The 13826-nt window shown below is 53.1% G+C and overlaps 5 protein-coding genes across 5 annotated transcripts; 3 read left to right on the plus strand and 2 right to left on the minus strand.

Moving 5' to 3' along the window:
* Positions 1–2092: 2092 nt before the first annotated feature.
* On the plus strand, positions 2093–2665 carry CkaCkLH20_02550 (uncharacterized protein; the record flags this gene model as incomplete). Its single annotated transcript, XM_038885269.1, has 1 exon — positions 2093–2665. The coding sequence occupies one exon, from the start codon at positions 2093–2095 to the stop codon at positions 2663–2665; it is 573 nt and encodes a 190-aa protein (XP_038749200.1).
* Positions 2666–3066: 401 nt separating this feature from the next.
* Positions 3067–5702, minus strand: CkaCkLH20_02551 (uncharacterized protein; the record flags this gene model as incomplete). Its single annotated transcript, XM_038885270.1, has 4 exons — positions 3067–3413; positions 3457–5068; positions 5118–5525; positions 5598–5702. 4 exons carry the CDS (start codon positions 5700–5702, stop codon positions 3067–3069), a joined length of 2472 nt encoding a protein of 823 aa, XP_038749201.1.
* A 1565-nt stretch (positions 5703–7267) lies between these two features.
* On the plus strand, positions 7268–8442 carry CkaCkLH20_02552 (RNA polymerase Rpb3/RpoA insert domain-containing protein; the record flags this gene model as incomplete). The annotated part of the gene is made up of 2 exons (XM_038885271.1): positions 7268–7312; positions 7372–8442. 2 exons carry the CDS (start codon positions 7268–7270, stop codon positions 8440–8442), a joined length of 1116 nt encoding a protein of 371 aa, XP_038749202.1.
* Positions 8443–8670: 228 nt separating this feature from the next.
* CkaCkLH20_02553 (nedd8-activating enzyme e1 catalytic subunit) lies at positions 8671–10218 on the minus strand (the record flags this gene model as incomplete). Its single annotated transcript, XM_038885272.1, has 5 exons — positions 8671–9737; positions 9790–9869; positions 9921–9926; positions 9981–10079; positions 10145–10218. The coding sequence occupies 5 exons, from the start codon at positions 10216–10218 to the stop codon at positions 8671–8673; spliced, it is 1326 nt and encodes a 441-aa protein (XP_038749203.1).
* A 464-nt stretch (positions 10219–10682) lies between these two features.
* CkaCkLH20_02554 (telomere length regulation protein) lies at positions 10683–13697 on the plus strand (the record flags this gene model as incomplete). Its single annotated transcript, XM_038885273.1, has 2 exons — positions 10683–11511; positions 11563–13697. The coding sequence occupies 2 exons, from the start codon at positions 10683–10685 to the stop codon at positions 13695–13697; spliced, it is 2964 nt and encodes a 987-aa protein (XP_038749204.1).
* Between the last annotated feature and the right edge of the window lie 129 nt (positions 13698–13826).

The following is a 13826-nucleotide window of genomic DNA, read 5'->3' on the forward strand; positions in this document are numbered from 1 at the left end:
GCGAGGACCGGATCCGGATGCGGATGCGGATACGGAGGGTTCGGCGCTGGATTTCCTTTTGTGGAGGTGTCGTGCGAGGGTTGATGCCGCATGAATGCCGGACCCGACGTCGTTCGATAGGATCTGACATCCAGCTACGGAGTCCCGGCCTGCCGGCTTGCCTCGGGCCCCCATTGAATCGTGTCATTAGTGATACTGAGATGTATATTGGCCGGTCTTCGACATCAGGCCACGACGTCGTCGGCCTCCAGCAGGAGAGTCTCCAAATTCGGGGTTGTAGGGTTGCAGATGGCAACCATTCGTCAGTTGTTCACCACTCATGTTCAAGTTCGACACCAACAGACATGGTCGCAGGATGCAGGCCCATAGCCCACGAAGCCGATACCTGCACGGTGTTCGTGAGCTGTTGGTGCATTTGCAGATAAGCTATCATTGGGCGGGACGCAGCCTCTTGTTGTGAGGCAGGCTGCGGATGAGTAGCGAAAGCTGTTGGCATGAGTTCCCTCAAAAGCACCGCACTATCTATCCCTTCTACTGTCGGCGTATTTCCATAAACTCATCGTATCGTTGCTGAATACTTCCGTAGATATGCCCAAGCGCAAGAAGGCGAAAGGTAAAGGGAAGGCTGCTTCTCTCGTCCCTCATCCACCATCGCCAAAGTTACTTTCGGCCGCCGTCGTTTGCGCAGAAAACATTTCCCTTCTTCATCTCCTAGATTGTATTCAAGATACTCCAACGAGGAACCACCTCCCTGAGGAACGAGTTTCAGAAAGTGGGAGGACATTATCCTTCGCCCGGGAGCGCAGCTTATGCGGCGCGTTTGCCTTCATCGCCAGCATCGACGACGATTCGAATCATATACCGGCCGTTTGTCTTGAAGAGAGACCAGAGAACAAGTCTCTGAATGTGGTGCTTGCGATGAACAAGGAGACGGCAACGGACTGCGCTGAGGTTCTGGAAAGGATCAAGATCGGATTCGAGGAGATCTTTCGCGTATTGTCCAAGATGAACCATGGCGATGCCGGTAAGTCTCACATATCTTCCATCCTTTCGCTGAGGTTTAAATGCCTGATGATCAGCAGATCATGCCAAAGCCTCGAATGTAGAGAACGAAGTCTTCACTGCGATTGTAATCATGTGCGCAAAGCGGATCTTGAGCCGGCTGCGACTCCAACGGAAAAGGGACAGACAGCCTATCCAGGTCCTACTCCAAACAGCCATCATCTATTACAGTCTGCCGCTACATGATGGGCCGACCTATTCAGAGTTTCTCAGAGAAGCCAGGGAAATTGAGAAACTGGTCAATTCGTGGAAACAGTACCAACACCCGTCGTCGGTACAGTCTCTCGTGAATGGAATCTTTCGCCTGTCGCGCGTCAAGGATATCAAACGAATCATTGGCGAAATTCCGAATAGCATGATGAATCCGGATTCTAGAAAAAGCCTGAGAAACATGATAGAGAAGGTCTCGCGTTACCGAGAGGTCTCCCGGCACATATACAGAACGGCGCGAAGACTTCGTATCGTCCGACAGGGGGAAGTTTGCGTGGTCGATCTCCCGAAGACCGCTTTCGATAGGTCAATCGATCCGAGCTACACGCCGAGTCTTGCCATCGCTGCTAGAAGAACTCAAATCATCAAAGGCGGGGAGAAAGACATGCTGCAAATATGCAACAATCTCAAGGACAAGAGCAGAGCATTTGAACTTTTTCAGAAACAGACAAACAGGACACTAACGGAGGCGAAAGTTCACGCCGAGGTTCAAATAGTGTATCATTATCTCCTCAACCCGACAGCCCTTCCTCCTCGAGTTGTTTGCTCCAGCAAGAACGCATGCTATCTTTGCAACGCCTTCCTCAGCCTTGGAAAGACACTCCACACGCCTCGGTGCCATGGGAGACTGTACCCGGGTTGGCGGATACCTTTCATCCCTGGCCTGCAAGAAATAGCGTGGAGATTTAATCAAGAGCTGGAGAGAAGGATTGTTGCTGGCTACAGCCAATTGATGGCGCCCGCGGGTAGGAAGAGTCATCCCCCACCTCAAGAAAGCGAACTTTCGACCTTGACTTGGTCAATATCAACCCTCTCGGCAATGCTGTCGTCGCGTAGCCACTCACAGACGGATCAAACAGTCGAGAACGTTCAGGCAAAATCGCTCGCTGCGGAGGGCAGGTTTCAGCGGATTGAAGAGGAGCAGCGAGAGCTGAAGCCGGAACTCCACAAGTTGGAGCCCGAAGAGGAGAAGGAGGCAGAAGTGGGTAGTACTTTCGGTGCTCAGTACGCTGTTGATGCCAATGAGGAAGCCAGGGGCACCGAGAACCCCAATCCCGTGAAGTCTGTCAGCAGTATCGCGCTGTCTACGATACCTCCAATTGAGCTTTCCCAAGTAGACGTTTCAGGGGAGCTTCTCCCAGGCGAGATGTCAATGATATTCTGCGGGGGACGCCCCGAAATCCAAATCGAGAATCCAACCAACTCAACTCGGCCTTTGGCCTTCAACATCGAGTGGATGGAAGAATCACAGGTTGGAAAGTCCCAAGGAAACACATCTGTCCACATTGTTGAAGCAGAATCGATCGTCGGGGAAGTAACGTACCCACTGGACGGTAGGAGCGTCATCTGCATATCTCAAGGGGTCCAGATCGCTCGAATAACCATCCGATAGATTAATCGTAGGAAGATCCACATACTGTCGGAGAAAGACAAGTCAAAAAGTAAGGTTTTTGTCCCATTACGCTTCACATTGAACCACCTGTCTTTCCAAGAGTCTTGCCATGATGTGGCAGAGGAATATCACCAGTCGACTTTCAGTGTAAGCCTACCTCAAATCCTTCTCAATGAGGTAGCTGGAGCATGATTGCTGAGAACTTAGGTAGCGCCGGGTTGGATCTGCGTAGTAACAGGTATTGCCTACACCTCACGGCTTGCCACTCTGCGCGATCAATCAGACACGAAGTGCCGTGCTAGTTATACTAATCTCAATTTCTCTGCATCCTTCCAGTTCCGTGCTATGGACGTAGACCTTTCCTACGCATGTCTCATCAAGACAGACTATATATACATGGCTCATCCTTTTTGTCTCCATCCTGTGCGTTTCTCATTCTGATCGTTCTCATCCTGTTCGTTCTCATCCTGTTCGTTCTCATCCTGTTCGTTCTCATTCTGATCGTTCTCATCCTGTTCGTTCTCATCCTGTTCGTTCTCATCCTGTTCGTTCTCATTCTGATCGTTCTCATCCTGTTCGTTCTCATCCTGTTCGTTCTCATTCTGATCGTTCTCATCCTGTTCGTTCTCATCCTGTTCGTTCTCATCCTGTTCGTTCTCATCCTGTTCGTTCTCATCCTGTTCGTTCTCATTTTGTCCATTCTCATCCAGTTCGTCTCTCATCTTGTTCATCTTCCAAAAGTCCAAAGCTAAGCGATCCCCATACTCAGGGGAACTGCGACTCGTACTCACAGCGCAACAAGTCAATGTTCACTCTGGTCCTCTGGGACTTGGTGAAGACTTGAATAGCCTCCATGTTCGCACGCTCCTCCTGGGGACCCTCGCCAATGTCCTCCTCCTCGTCCTTCTCGGGCTTCTCAACGCCGAACGCCTTCAGCTTTCCGGCACGGCTCTTGGTGTCTCTGGTAGAAGAGACAACTCCAGTGACCTCGTACGAGTCGAGGCCCTCGGCTCTGTGCTTCCAGACCCACTCTTGGTCCTCGAGGACCTCAAGCTTGCGGTGCATGACATCGGTGCGAACGACCTTCAGGTACTTCTGCTCCATGATCCAGGCCTCGAGCTTCGGGAGAAGGTAGTACCGAGACTGCTGCAGAAGCATTGCGTACATGCCATAATCGAAGCCGGTGCGAGCGTCCCAGAAGAAAGGGTAGCTTCCAGTGCGGAGGTAGCGGAGGATGTGAGCGAAGAGATCTCCGTCGTTGTCGATGTGGATGACTCCGCCGCGGTACCAATCCATGAAGGGGATGGCGAGGAAATACTTGAAGTAGGGGCTGCGCTCCAAGACGTCAATGGAGGAGATGAAGCGACGACCGCCGACCTCGAGGACGACACGGTTCCGGTAGACGGGAGGGTAGTTGAAGCCGGAGGGCATAGGAGGCATGACTGGCATGTTGCTGTAGTCGACGAGGGGCGTGGCTGTGTTGGTGACTGGGGGCGAGTTCGCGAGTCTGCTCCTCTCGGGGGCCTTGGAGCCTCTGTTGTAGGCTGTGTTCGCGCTCGTCACAGAGCTAGACGAAGCCTGGCTACCATCCTGAGAGACGATGCTGTCTGTGTCGCTCGAGGCGTAACGGTTCACTTTGGGATCGTTAGAGAGAATCTCTGGGTATTGACGAGACCAGAGAGGACAGGTGTAGTAGCCGGGATCTTTGGTAGGTCGAAAGAGAGTAGGCTTACCGTCCTTCAACCAGATCTTCGGCTCAGATCCCTCGTCCCAGATGACAGGAGACAGACCAGGGGGAAGGGCGGCCTTCATTCCGCCAACACCCGCCTTCACTGTCTTGTCGGAATCGTCCGAGTCGCACTGCTCGTCCTCAGGATCACTGGCCTTGGCCGCCTCGAAGTGAACCTTCTTTTCGTTCGGCTTCTTCTTCTCAACCGGAGTCTTGAGAATGCCATGCGCTGGGGCAGATGTGTTGAAAGAGGTTGAGGGGAGAAGGGAAGCATCATCCTCATCAGGCTGGGTATTCTCCTCAGGAATGTTGGGAAGGCTGCGAGGAGGGGCAGGAAGAGCACCACTAGCGTAGTATACAGATGGAAGAAAGGTAATCTCCCTCGACTCTTGGTTGAACGAGTAGGCCGCCGGATTGAGATGTATGGGCAGGGTCGCACCTTCCGTTTTCTGGGTTGAGAATGTGTCGCGACCGTACTCGGTAGGAGATTGGTACAGCGAAGAAGGGAGAATAACAGCGTCAGCAGACTCCTGATCGACAATCTTGACGGCAGTCTCATTTCTTTTGTGACGGTGGACTGGCGATTTGGTCTTGTTGGGGGTCAACTGGGTCTCGTCTGAGCTGCCGGCGCCAACATCGCCGCTGTTCTCGGATGATTTGTCGATATTTTTCATCTGGCTATTATGAGCATATCTTTTTTTTTATTGCGTCGGTGAAACTTACCATGGGTGAAGCAGTGGGCTCATTCGTCTCCTTGTCGCCGCCAGTCTCGGCTTGCTTGGGGGCACCATCCGAGGTCGAGTCGCGGTCCATCTTCACAGCTTTCTCGGCCTGACGATTGTTGCCCATGGACAACATCTGATCAAGCTGCTGCGTAGGTGAGATTGGGATGTTGCTGGACTGCGACGAACCTTGAGAGGTGGTAGCTGTTGGCTGCGAAGTGTCTCCGGCTTCCTCGACGCCAGGGCCGAAGAGCGCGAAGAGGCTTCTTCTTCTGTTCTGCCTCGAACCCGCCGACTCCAGAGAATGAAATCTCCTCGTCGAGTACTTCTTGGAAGACATCGAGATCGGAATTGCGAATCCAAGTTCCGGTGTCGGAGGAGGAGTGCAACTCTCGGAGAGGGAGCTGGCCTGCACTTTGTCAGATGGAATCGAGAGAGATGACAATGGTTTGTTTTCTTCAGAAGAGGAATTTTTTCTGACCTCATAATTTTCCTTATCAAGCGGATCTGCCATTTTGTGCCAGGACGGTGAGGTGCTCAGCGTGAAGAGCGGGTTCTGGATGGGCGAGGTGAGGGTTGTCGCCATGGCGATGGTGGGTGTGTTGTCGTGCACCCGGGTTTGAAGGGTGGGTGAAAATCTTTCCAAGATCAATAGGTTAAGTAAAGCAAGCCCAAGCTTGAAAAGTCCATTTGCCAAGCTGGGAAAAGGTGAATTGAAAAACCTTTTTGGTGGGAGGGTGAGCTTTGAAAGATTTTGTGTGAGCTGCAAAATTATCTGGCAGAATTCTTTGAGCAAACTGTTTTTTTTTACCAGTGTAAAGGATGTGCAAGCATGTGCAAAAGCCTTTCTACACCAGCGATTCACAGCTGATGATACTTACTTGCCCTTGATCAGCCTACACAGCTGCAAGATTGTGTATAGTCTTCATAGTGATAGGGGGGCTCTGAGCCTGGAAAAACTAAACCTGACCTGGTGCTCGCCAGAAAACCCATCTTGGTACCTGCTCTTTACAAGACATAGCGACTGATTTGCTTGATTTTGAAAACACATAGGCCGAGTAGCCTCCTACAGGAACGCGTTAGTATCTTCAGACAAAAAGGAAGGTGCTAAATGAAGCTCGACGCCGCCATGTGTCGGAATCGTCAGGATGATCAGAGATGAGGAGACATAAAGCAGCAATACAACAGTAAGATAAGAACGGCTTTTGCGAGTGGTCGACCTCAGTTTCATTGAAGTCAGTACTTGCAATGGGATGCGGCTCCTGGATTCCCGGCAACGCATATCGACGGCGCTTCAAGGCTGCTATCTACCAGAGGCTTGCGTGACGTTAGCAAAACTTATAAGAACTAGTATCTACGCATATCGAGTAACCCTTTTTTCTGGCAGCCTGTCGCCATTGAGGAACCATGAAAGCATAACATGGATGTGGCCATTCGTGAGCCAGTTGAGTAGCCAGCTAGCTCAGCTACGGCAATGTATGATCATGGACTTACGATATGTCCTGCGCATTACAAATAGCAACTCATTGTCGTGGGCGCCGGGCTTGAATTGATCAACGACATAAATCTCACAGTAGAGGCCGATTCCTGAAATTTGCAAAGGCTGCTAACAAGAGGACCAAGCCGCGTAATGGTCATGTGCTGCCACATATAGCCGGCTTGTAAGTTGTAGATTGATCCTGGTCCCGAAGGAACGATGAGATCAGCATGAACTGAGAGATTAGTCGGAGGCTCTGGTTCTTTGCCTCGACTCCCCTGGTCAGAGTACCCGGAACTTTGGTGCGGAGCGAAAAGAAGGCCGAAATATAAGGACAAATATGGGCAACCGCTTTCAGAGTAAGACCCTATGAGGTGATAGAACAATGTCATTCCATTAATTGCAATTAGGGCGAGAGATCATAAGTCCATCTTCGAATGACATGCATGATCATGAATCGAACTCATCGTGGAAGAGAAAGCGTCGCCGGATGTTGTCGTGGTTCCGATGGGTCCGTGAGTAATGCCCACTCTTTCCTTCCAGAAGGGGTGAGTTTATGTCACTGGGCGTGTACGTAAGCCGCGTACTCTCGGTGTAGATAGAGGGGTCCTTCAAAAAATTTCCCAGCTTATCGATCGCAACTTTTCGCAGTTCAGCCATAGTGACACACCACCATGGCGCCCATCACACCCAGTCAAGCCGAGCTGGACCGGCGGAGGGTAAGTCAAGAAGACGCTCTTCCCCATCGTCGGTCTATCTAACCCATTGTGTTCTCCAGATAGTCGGCATCAACAAGGAGACCGTCACCGACGTGACCTCGACCGACTACCCAGGAACTTGGCCAGGCGAAGATCACGCCTGGGACCTCGAGAAGTTCGCGAACAACTTCCGCGTCCAGTTCCACCACAACGCTCAGCACGAGGCCTCGTTCTCCCTCATCGGGGTCGACGCCGCCATCGCCAACGCCTTCCGCCGCATCCTCATCGCCGAGATCCCTACCATCGCCATCGAGAACGTCTACATCGACAACAACACCTCCGTGATCCAGGATGAAGTCCTTGCGCACCGCCTCGGTCTCATTCCCTTCACCGGCAACGCCGAGGGCATTCATCAGTTTCTGAAGTGGTACCGCAAGCCCGAACAGGGCGGCAAGGGCACCTACGACTACAACACCGTCCAGCTGCGCCTGCAGGTCGAGTGCACACGCAACCCGGACGCGAGCCCCAACGAGACCGACCCGAACATCGCGTTCAACCATGCGAACGTCTACGCCAAGGACATCCAGTTCATCCCCTCGGGTCGCCAGGTCGAGTTCTTCACCGGCGACGGCATCATCCGCCCCGTCAACCCCGACATCCTCATCGCGAAGCTGAGGCCGGGACAGTGCATTGAGCTCGACATGCACATGCACAAGGGCGTCGGTTCCGACCACGCAAAGTTTTCGCCCGTCGCGACCGCCTCGTACCGTCTCCTGCCCACCATCAACATCACGCGACCGATTCTGGGCCAGGACGCTGAGAAGTTTGCTAAGTGCTTCCCTCAGGGCGTCATCGGTATCGAGAAGGTTACGAAGAAGGAGGCCGCGACCGCCGGAAGCGGGTACGAGGGACACGAGGGCGAGAAGAAGGCCGTTGTCAAGGACGCCATGAAGGACACCGTGAGCCGTGAATGCTTGCGCCACGCCGAGTTCGAGGGCAAGGTCAAGCTGGGCCGGCAGCGTGATCACTTCATCTTCTCTATTGAGAGCACCGGACAGTGGGACAGCGACGCATTGTTTTTGGAGTCAGTTAAGCAGTTCAAGACGAGGTGTATCCGTCTTGAGCAGCAGGTCATAAACATGGTTAGATGAAGCATCACTGCACATGTACCATACCTATAGATATCCCGTGGTTTCTGATTTGTAAGGGCTGGCTGGCAATGGACAGAAAAAAGTTAATTCATGGCACTGAATGGTTGATTTTCCTAATGCTTCATCTAACTCCTATTTTGTGGGCACACCGCGCGCCATGCTTTGTCCGTCTGTGACACATCGTGCTCTCATTACCGTCCCTCTTTGATTCTCGAGGTCCGCGATACATTATGCCTTCCTCTTGAACCGCAGGTAGAAGTCGAACTGGAGAGGGTAGGCTGGGTCCGTAACAATCAGATTCTGTCCCTCCTGCAGGTCGAGCTCCTTGAGCTTTCTCTTAAGGTTTGGCCGGGTCTGTTCCTCTAGACTGGGTGGAAACTGCATGTAGAGAGACTGACTGTCACCTCGGATAGACGGCTTCTTGAGTTGCGCGTCCGGGCGGACTGCGAATGAGTCCAGAAGCTCCTGAAGAGTGATCTCGGGGTCGACTTCCAGTGGCCGTGAGTTTGATCCGCAAACAGGGCACTCTTCCTTCCTCTCGTGTTTGAAGGTGTAAGTGTAGATGCTGTCGTTGCCCGAGTACATCATGTAATTATCTTCCAAACCAAATGCCGGCGCGGTGGAGCTTGCCAGCTTGAACACTTCGTTGCAGCACGCTGCCGCAATGATGGCGTTCGTGGAGGCAATAGCTGGAATGATGTTCTTGATCACGCCCTGAGTGAGGGCGTAAGTTACACCCGTAATGTTGAACTCCTGAGCACGAGTGAGGGCCTTCTGATAGAGCCACGATACGTGGGTCGGGTCGTCCTTGTCCAGCTGGGGGAACGGCTTCTCCTGGTCCCATGCAATGACATGCGCCCATTCAATGCAATGTTCGGGTTGGCGGGGGATCGAAGCGATTGTGCAGAGAGGAACGGCGGCCCTGGGCGCGTGCATATCCAACTGACACTCGATACAGGATGTCAACGTGGGGATGATCACTCGGGCTTGACCCTTGAAGCCCTCCGTGCCTCCGTCGATGATGGGAATCATAGAATCGGGGTCATCGTCCATCATCGCTACCAGCTTAGCATTGATCCATCTTCGTGCTTCAATGCTGTCCAGCCCGCAAATCACCAACTGGAATTGCTTGTAGAAATCGGAATCGAAGTCTTGGATACGGCAGTTGTGGGCGGTGATCTTGACTCCTTTGACACGGCGCATGACGAATTCAGCCGCGCATTCGGCCTTGTACTTGCCAACGTCGGATTGTCGGAAGAGAAATTGTCGGTTCAAGTTCGATATGTCAATGGTATCTAACCCACTCCAGTCAGTCTCGCCCGCTCGTTCGCAATCAGTTGCACATACCCATGTCAATGACGTGGATATCCCTGAACTTTGACATCGCCAGGTTTTTCAGGATTTCACAGCCTAGACCACCAGCACCGCTGGAATTTCGTTAGTCGGACAGTCTTACAGCAGACCGGCAGGACACGCACATAACCCTGCGGAGCAATGTTAGCAGCTACATAGCCACAATGGACATCTTCCCAACTTACAAGAGCTTCATCTTATCGAACTGCTCGAAAGATCCATCTGTTGCGGCATCGGGATCGGTGAAAGGGCCTGGATTCTTGCGGATGTGGTCGAGGTATGTCCTGGAATCAAGCAGTCGTTAGCAAACGAAACATGCGATTCGTTGTCAAGCTCGGGTCGCAATTACCATCTTTTGCTCTCGTCCACCGTGCTAGTGAACGATGAGCCAGTGGCTACCGAAGCCTCTGCTGCGGTAGCCATGTTTCGGGTGCAGGCCTGTCAGCCTCGTAACGAACGTGATCGGGGTGGTGTTCTGCTGTTTTGAGGATGGGGAGTTGAGGTAGAGTTGAGGGTTGGTAAGGTCATGGACGGGCGGGATCTCCAGTGCCTACCTAGGTAGGTACCTTAGTTGATAAGCGTTATCGGGCCCTTATCGATATCGAGATGGTGGGGTGCCATCCAGGGTGTTCCAGGCGCGGTGGGGTGGGTGGAGCGCCATTCTCCCGGCATCTTTCAGGTCTGCTGCCTGTAATTATCTCGAGCACTAGCAATGACGAGTTCCTAAATCTCGTTTTGCGTGTTTGGTGATTTGAGTTGCAGGTAAATCAGACGCTGAACAAGATCCCAGTACCACGAAAAATACCAGTCTGGGAAATATCGTGTCCCAACACCGAGATAATGCAAACGCAGTAATATTTCTGTCGTTGAAAGGTGACTCAAGCACAATGGACGACTTCTTCACCCCTGTCAGCACAACCTACCTGAAGGCGAGACCTGATGAGCCGCGGCCACACGAAACTGGACCGGCCGTTCAAGATGGCGAAATTCAGTCTGTCGAGGCGGCGCTGGAGACGTTGAAAGGCCAGCCGAACTACGACACCCTCATCGCCGTCTTGAAGTCCCTCAATTACGGACCTATCTTCGCTTCAGGCTTCAAACTCTCGAGACCAAGCCCTGAAGCCGCGCAAATCATCCAGACCATTGTATCGGAGATTGTGCCGAATTACTGGCCACTGTTGAAGGAGGATGCCTCCTCCACTAAGGGGATCTGCGACCTCGACAGTCCAAATGACCTGGAGTTGCTCTTGAAGTGCTTGAGAAACGTCACGGGGGTTAACGCCGTGTTAACGCGATTGAAGGCGCTGATACAAGAGTCTAAGGCCAATGCCAAAGATGTGAAAAGACCAGATCTGGCACTCAACTTGAACATCCTCATTGAGGTTTGCTCAGCTGTACTCGAAAAGGATGAACACCTAGCTACGCTCTGGATAGCGAGCAGCTCCGGCCAAGATGTTCCTGCGAAGAGGCGCCCCATGGCTCATGAGTTTGCTGCTCTTGTAGCAGGAGGAAGACTTGTATCGGTTGCTGCTGAGGCAGACGCCATTGCAAATACGGACAGAACCGCGAGGCAGAGCTCCTGGATCGCAGATGGACAGCAATATAGCAAGTGGCTCGGTAGAAGCATCGCCTACTGGGCCAAGTGCGACATTCCGTCAGAAGATGTCAAACTTTGCGCCGAAGTTTTCACAAGGGCTCTCCGCCTCGGCTACTCAGGTAAGTCAAAGGCATTTATCTCTAGAAACTCATCTGCTAATTCATCTGTAGATAGACTGATGAAGCAGCTCATTGGAGACATGCTCCTCAGCCAAGAAGACAACCGCAATGCCTTCTTCAAGATATTCAGCCAGTTCTCTCAACTAGACCAAAAACGGGTCATATACGCCGTCCTGAAGCACTTGTCCGAAGCTTTCCTCAACAAGCTGGACGATTCTGAACTGGCAAAGCCAAACTCAACCATATCCGCCGCCGCCGGCATTATGGAAGGAATGGTCTCCAACGATGAAAGCCGGAAAACTCACCTGGTATCGTGGTTGACTAGTTCAACCGGCGCTGGTCTTGGAGATGGCATCGGAATTAGACGTGCAGTGCTAGCTGCTTTGGCGCAGGACAGAGAATGTGTCAACCTGGTGTTGGAGAAGAGCATCAACCAATTCGGTGATCAGCTCTACATCAAGCACTCGCCGATGCTACAACAGCAGGCTCATGCCCAAGTCCTCCTTCTCAGCGCTGGCTACGTCAACAAACTCACGCCCCTTAAGCTTAAGATGCTGATGCGGTCTGCCGGGTACCTGAACACAATTTCCAACAGAATCGGGGCATCTCAAGAAAAGGCGAGGTTTCTTGGTCTGGCGGTTGGCGAGGCGCTTTCGGGCCTCGTTGACGGCGGCGACAACAAGCTGAACTTCAAGATGGAAGAAATGGAAACCGATGAGGCCAAATTTTACAAAGACCTCATCAAGATTGCAGATCAAATTGGCCCTATTGATCCCCTCATCACGATACCCGCTGTCGAGGAGAAAAAGCAACCGCCGGCAGTCAAACCAACACAACGTCCAAAGCCCGCACCGAAACCAAAGAAGCAACCAGCTGCTCCGTCAAAGTTCATCATCCAGGAGGTTTCCGACTCAGAGAGCGAGGACGAAGACCTCGTACCCTACGCCAAACCAGACGATGACCCGGAAGACTCGGACGACGACCCGACCCTCATCCGCCGCGACAAGCCCAAGGCCCCGGTCTACATCCGCGACCTCATCGCCTATCTACGCGACACAGACAACTACGACAAGCAGAAGCTCGCTCTAACAACTGCTCCATCCCTCATCCGCCGCAAAGCAAACTTCGGCGTCGAAGTCACCTCCCATGCCGAGGAGCTCGCTACCCTCCTCGTCGGCCTGCAGGATAAGTTCGAGATCGAAGACTTCTGGGATCTCCGCCTCCAAGGCATGGTGGCCGTCGTCGTCGCCCAGCCGCAGAAGATGGGTCAATGGTACGCAAAGACATTCTTCGACGGAGACTACTCTGTCTCCCAGCGCGCTTCGGTCATCATTGTCCTCGGCCTCAGCGCCCGCGAGCTTGCCGGGTTCGATTCTTCAGAGTACGCCGCCGCCGCGTCTTTCCCTTCGAAGCGTCTACCCGAGAAGATGGAAGCGCTCTACCTCGATCCGTCCACCGCGTCAAATCAGCTGCCTTCCTCTTCGAATCTCAAGGCCCTCCCCTCTAACGCGCTCGATACCATCGCCAATTCCCTCACATCCGCCTTCATGGCGCCCATCGCTGCCAATGCGGCAGACGCAACAACCGGGCCGGACGCCCTCAAGCTCTCGACGTTTACCTCCCGCCTACAGAACAAGAACGCGAAGAAGAAAACTGGCCTTCGCTCCATCCCGAACACGACCGCCTCGATGCTCAGCACGTCCTTCTTCTTCCCTCTGACGGCCCGCTTTCAACACGCCCTACGCTCGCCCTCCGCCCGCTCCGGCGTCTTCATTCAGTCCCACCTGCTGTCGCTCTACCTTAAGACCCTAGCAGTTCTCATTCACTCCGCGGGCCCCGCGACCCTCGCTCTCCCGCAGATGACCGCCGAGCTGTGGGATCTGCTGCTCGGTGTGCGCGCCCATATTGCGGGAGACGTTCCCGGAACGCACGCGCTGCTTGTGGCGCTCGCGGCCATGCTGGAAGTTAACGAGGCGACGGACATGCGGCGGCTTTGCGAGGCGCATCCCCGCGAGGTCGTCGAGACGCAGGAGTGGGTAAGCGGCATCTTCAACGGCACGCGTGGCGAGGACGGCGGGGAGGAGAATGATGTCAAGATGCTTGCTGCCGCGGTGCTGATCAAATTACAAGAGGCGACGGAGAAGTACCGCGCCTTGCTGCTCGGCGACATGATTGGGTTCGCGTAGAGAAGAAAGTTTAAACGGTGTTCAAAGGAGTGTATATTGTTCTTCTTCATGACGACGCATGGCAGTGGCTTTTACATTACAATCAGGGGTGATCCCATGCGCTTCAAGCATCCAAATCGTACACGCCTT

The sequence above is a fragment of the Colletotrichum karsti genome, assembly GCF_011947395.1.
Source record: "Colletotrichum karsti strain CkLH20 chromosome Unknown Scaffold6, whole genome shotgun sequence".
NCBI classification, from domain to species: domain Eukaryota; kingdom Fungi; phylum Ascomycota; class Sordariomycetes; order Glomerellales; family Glomerellaceae; genus Colletotrichum; species Colletotrichum karsti.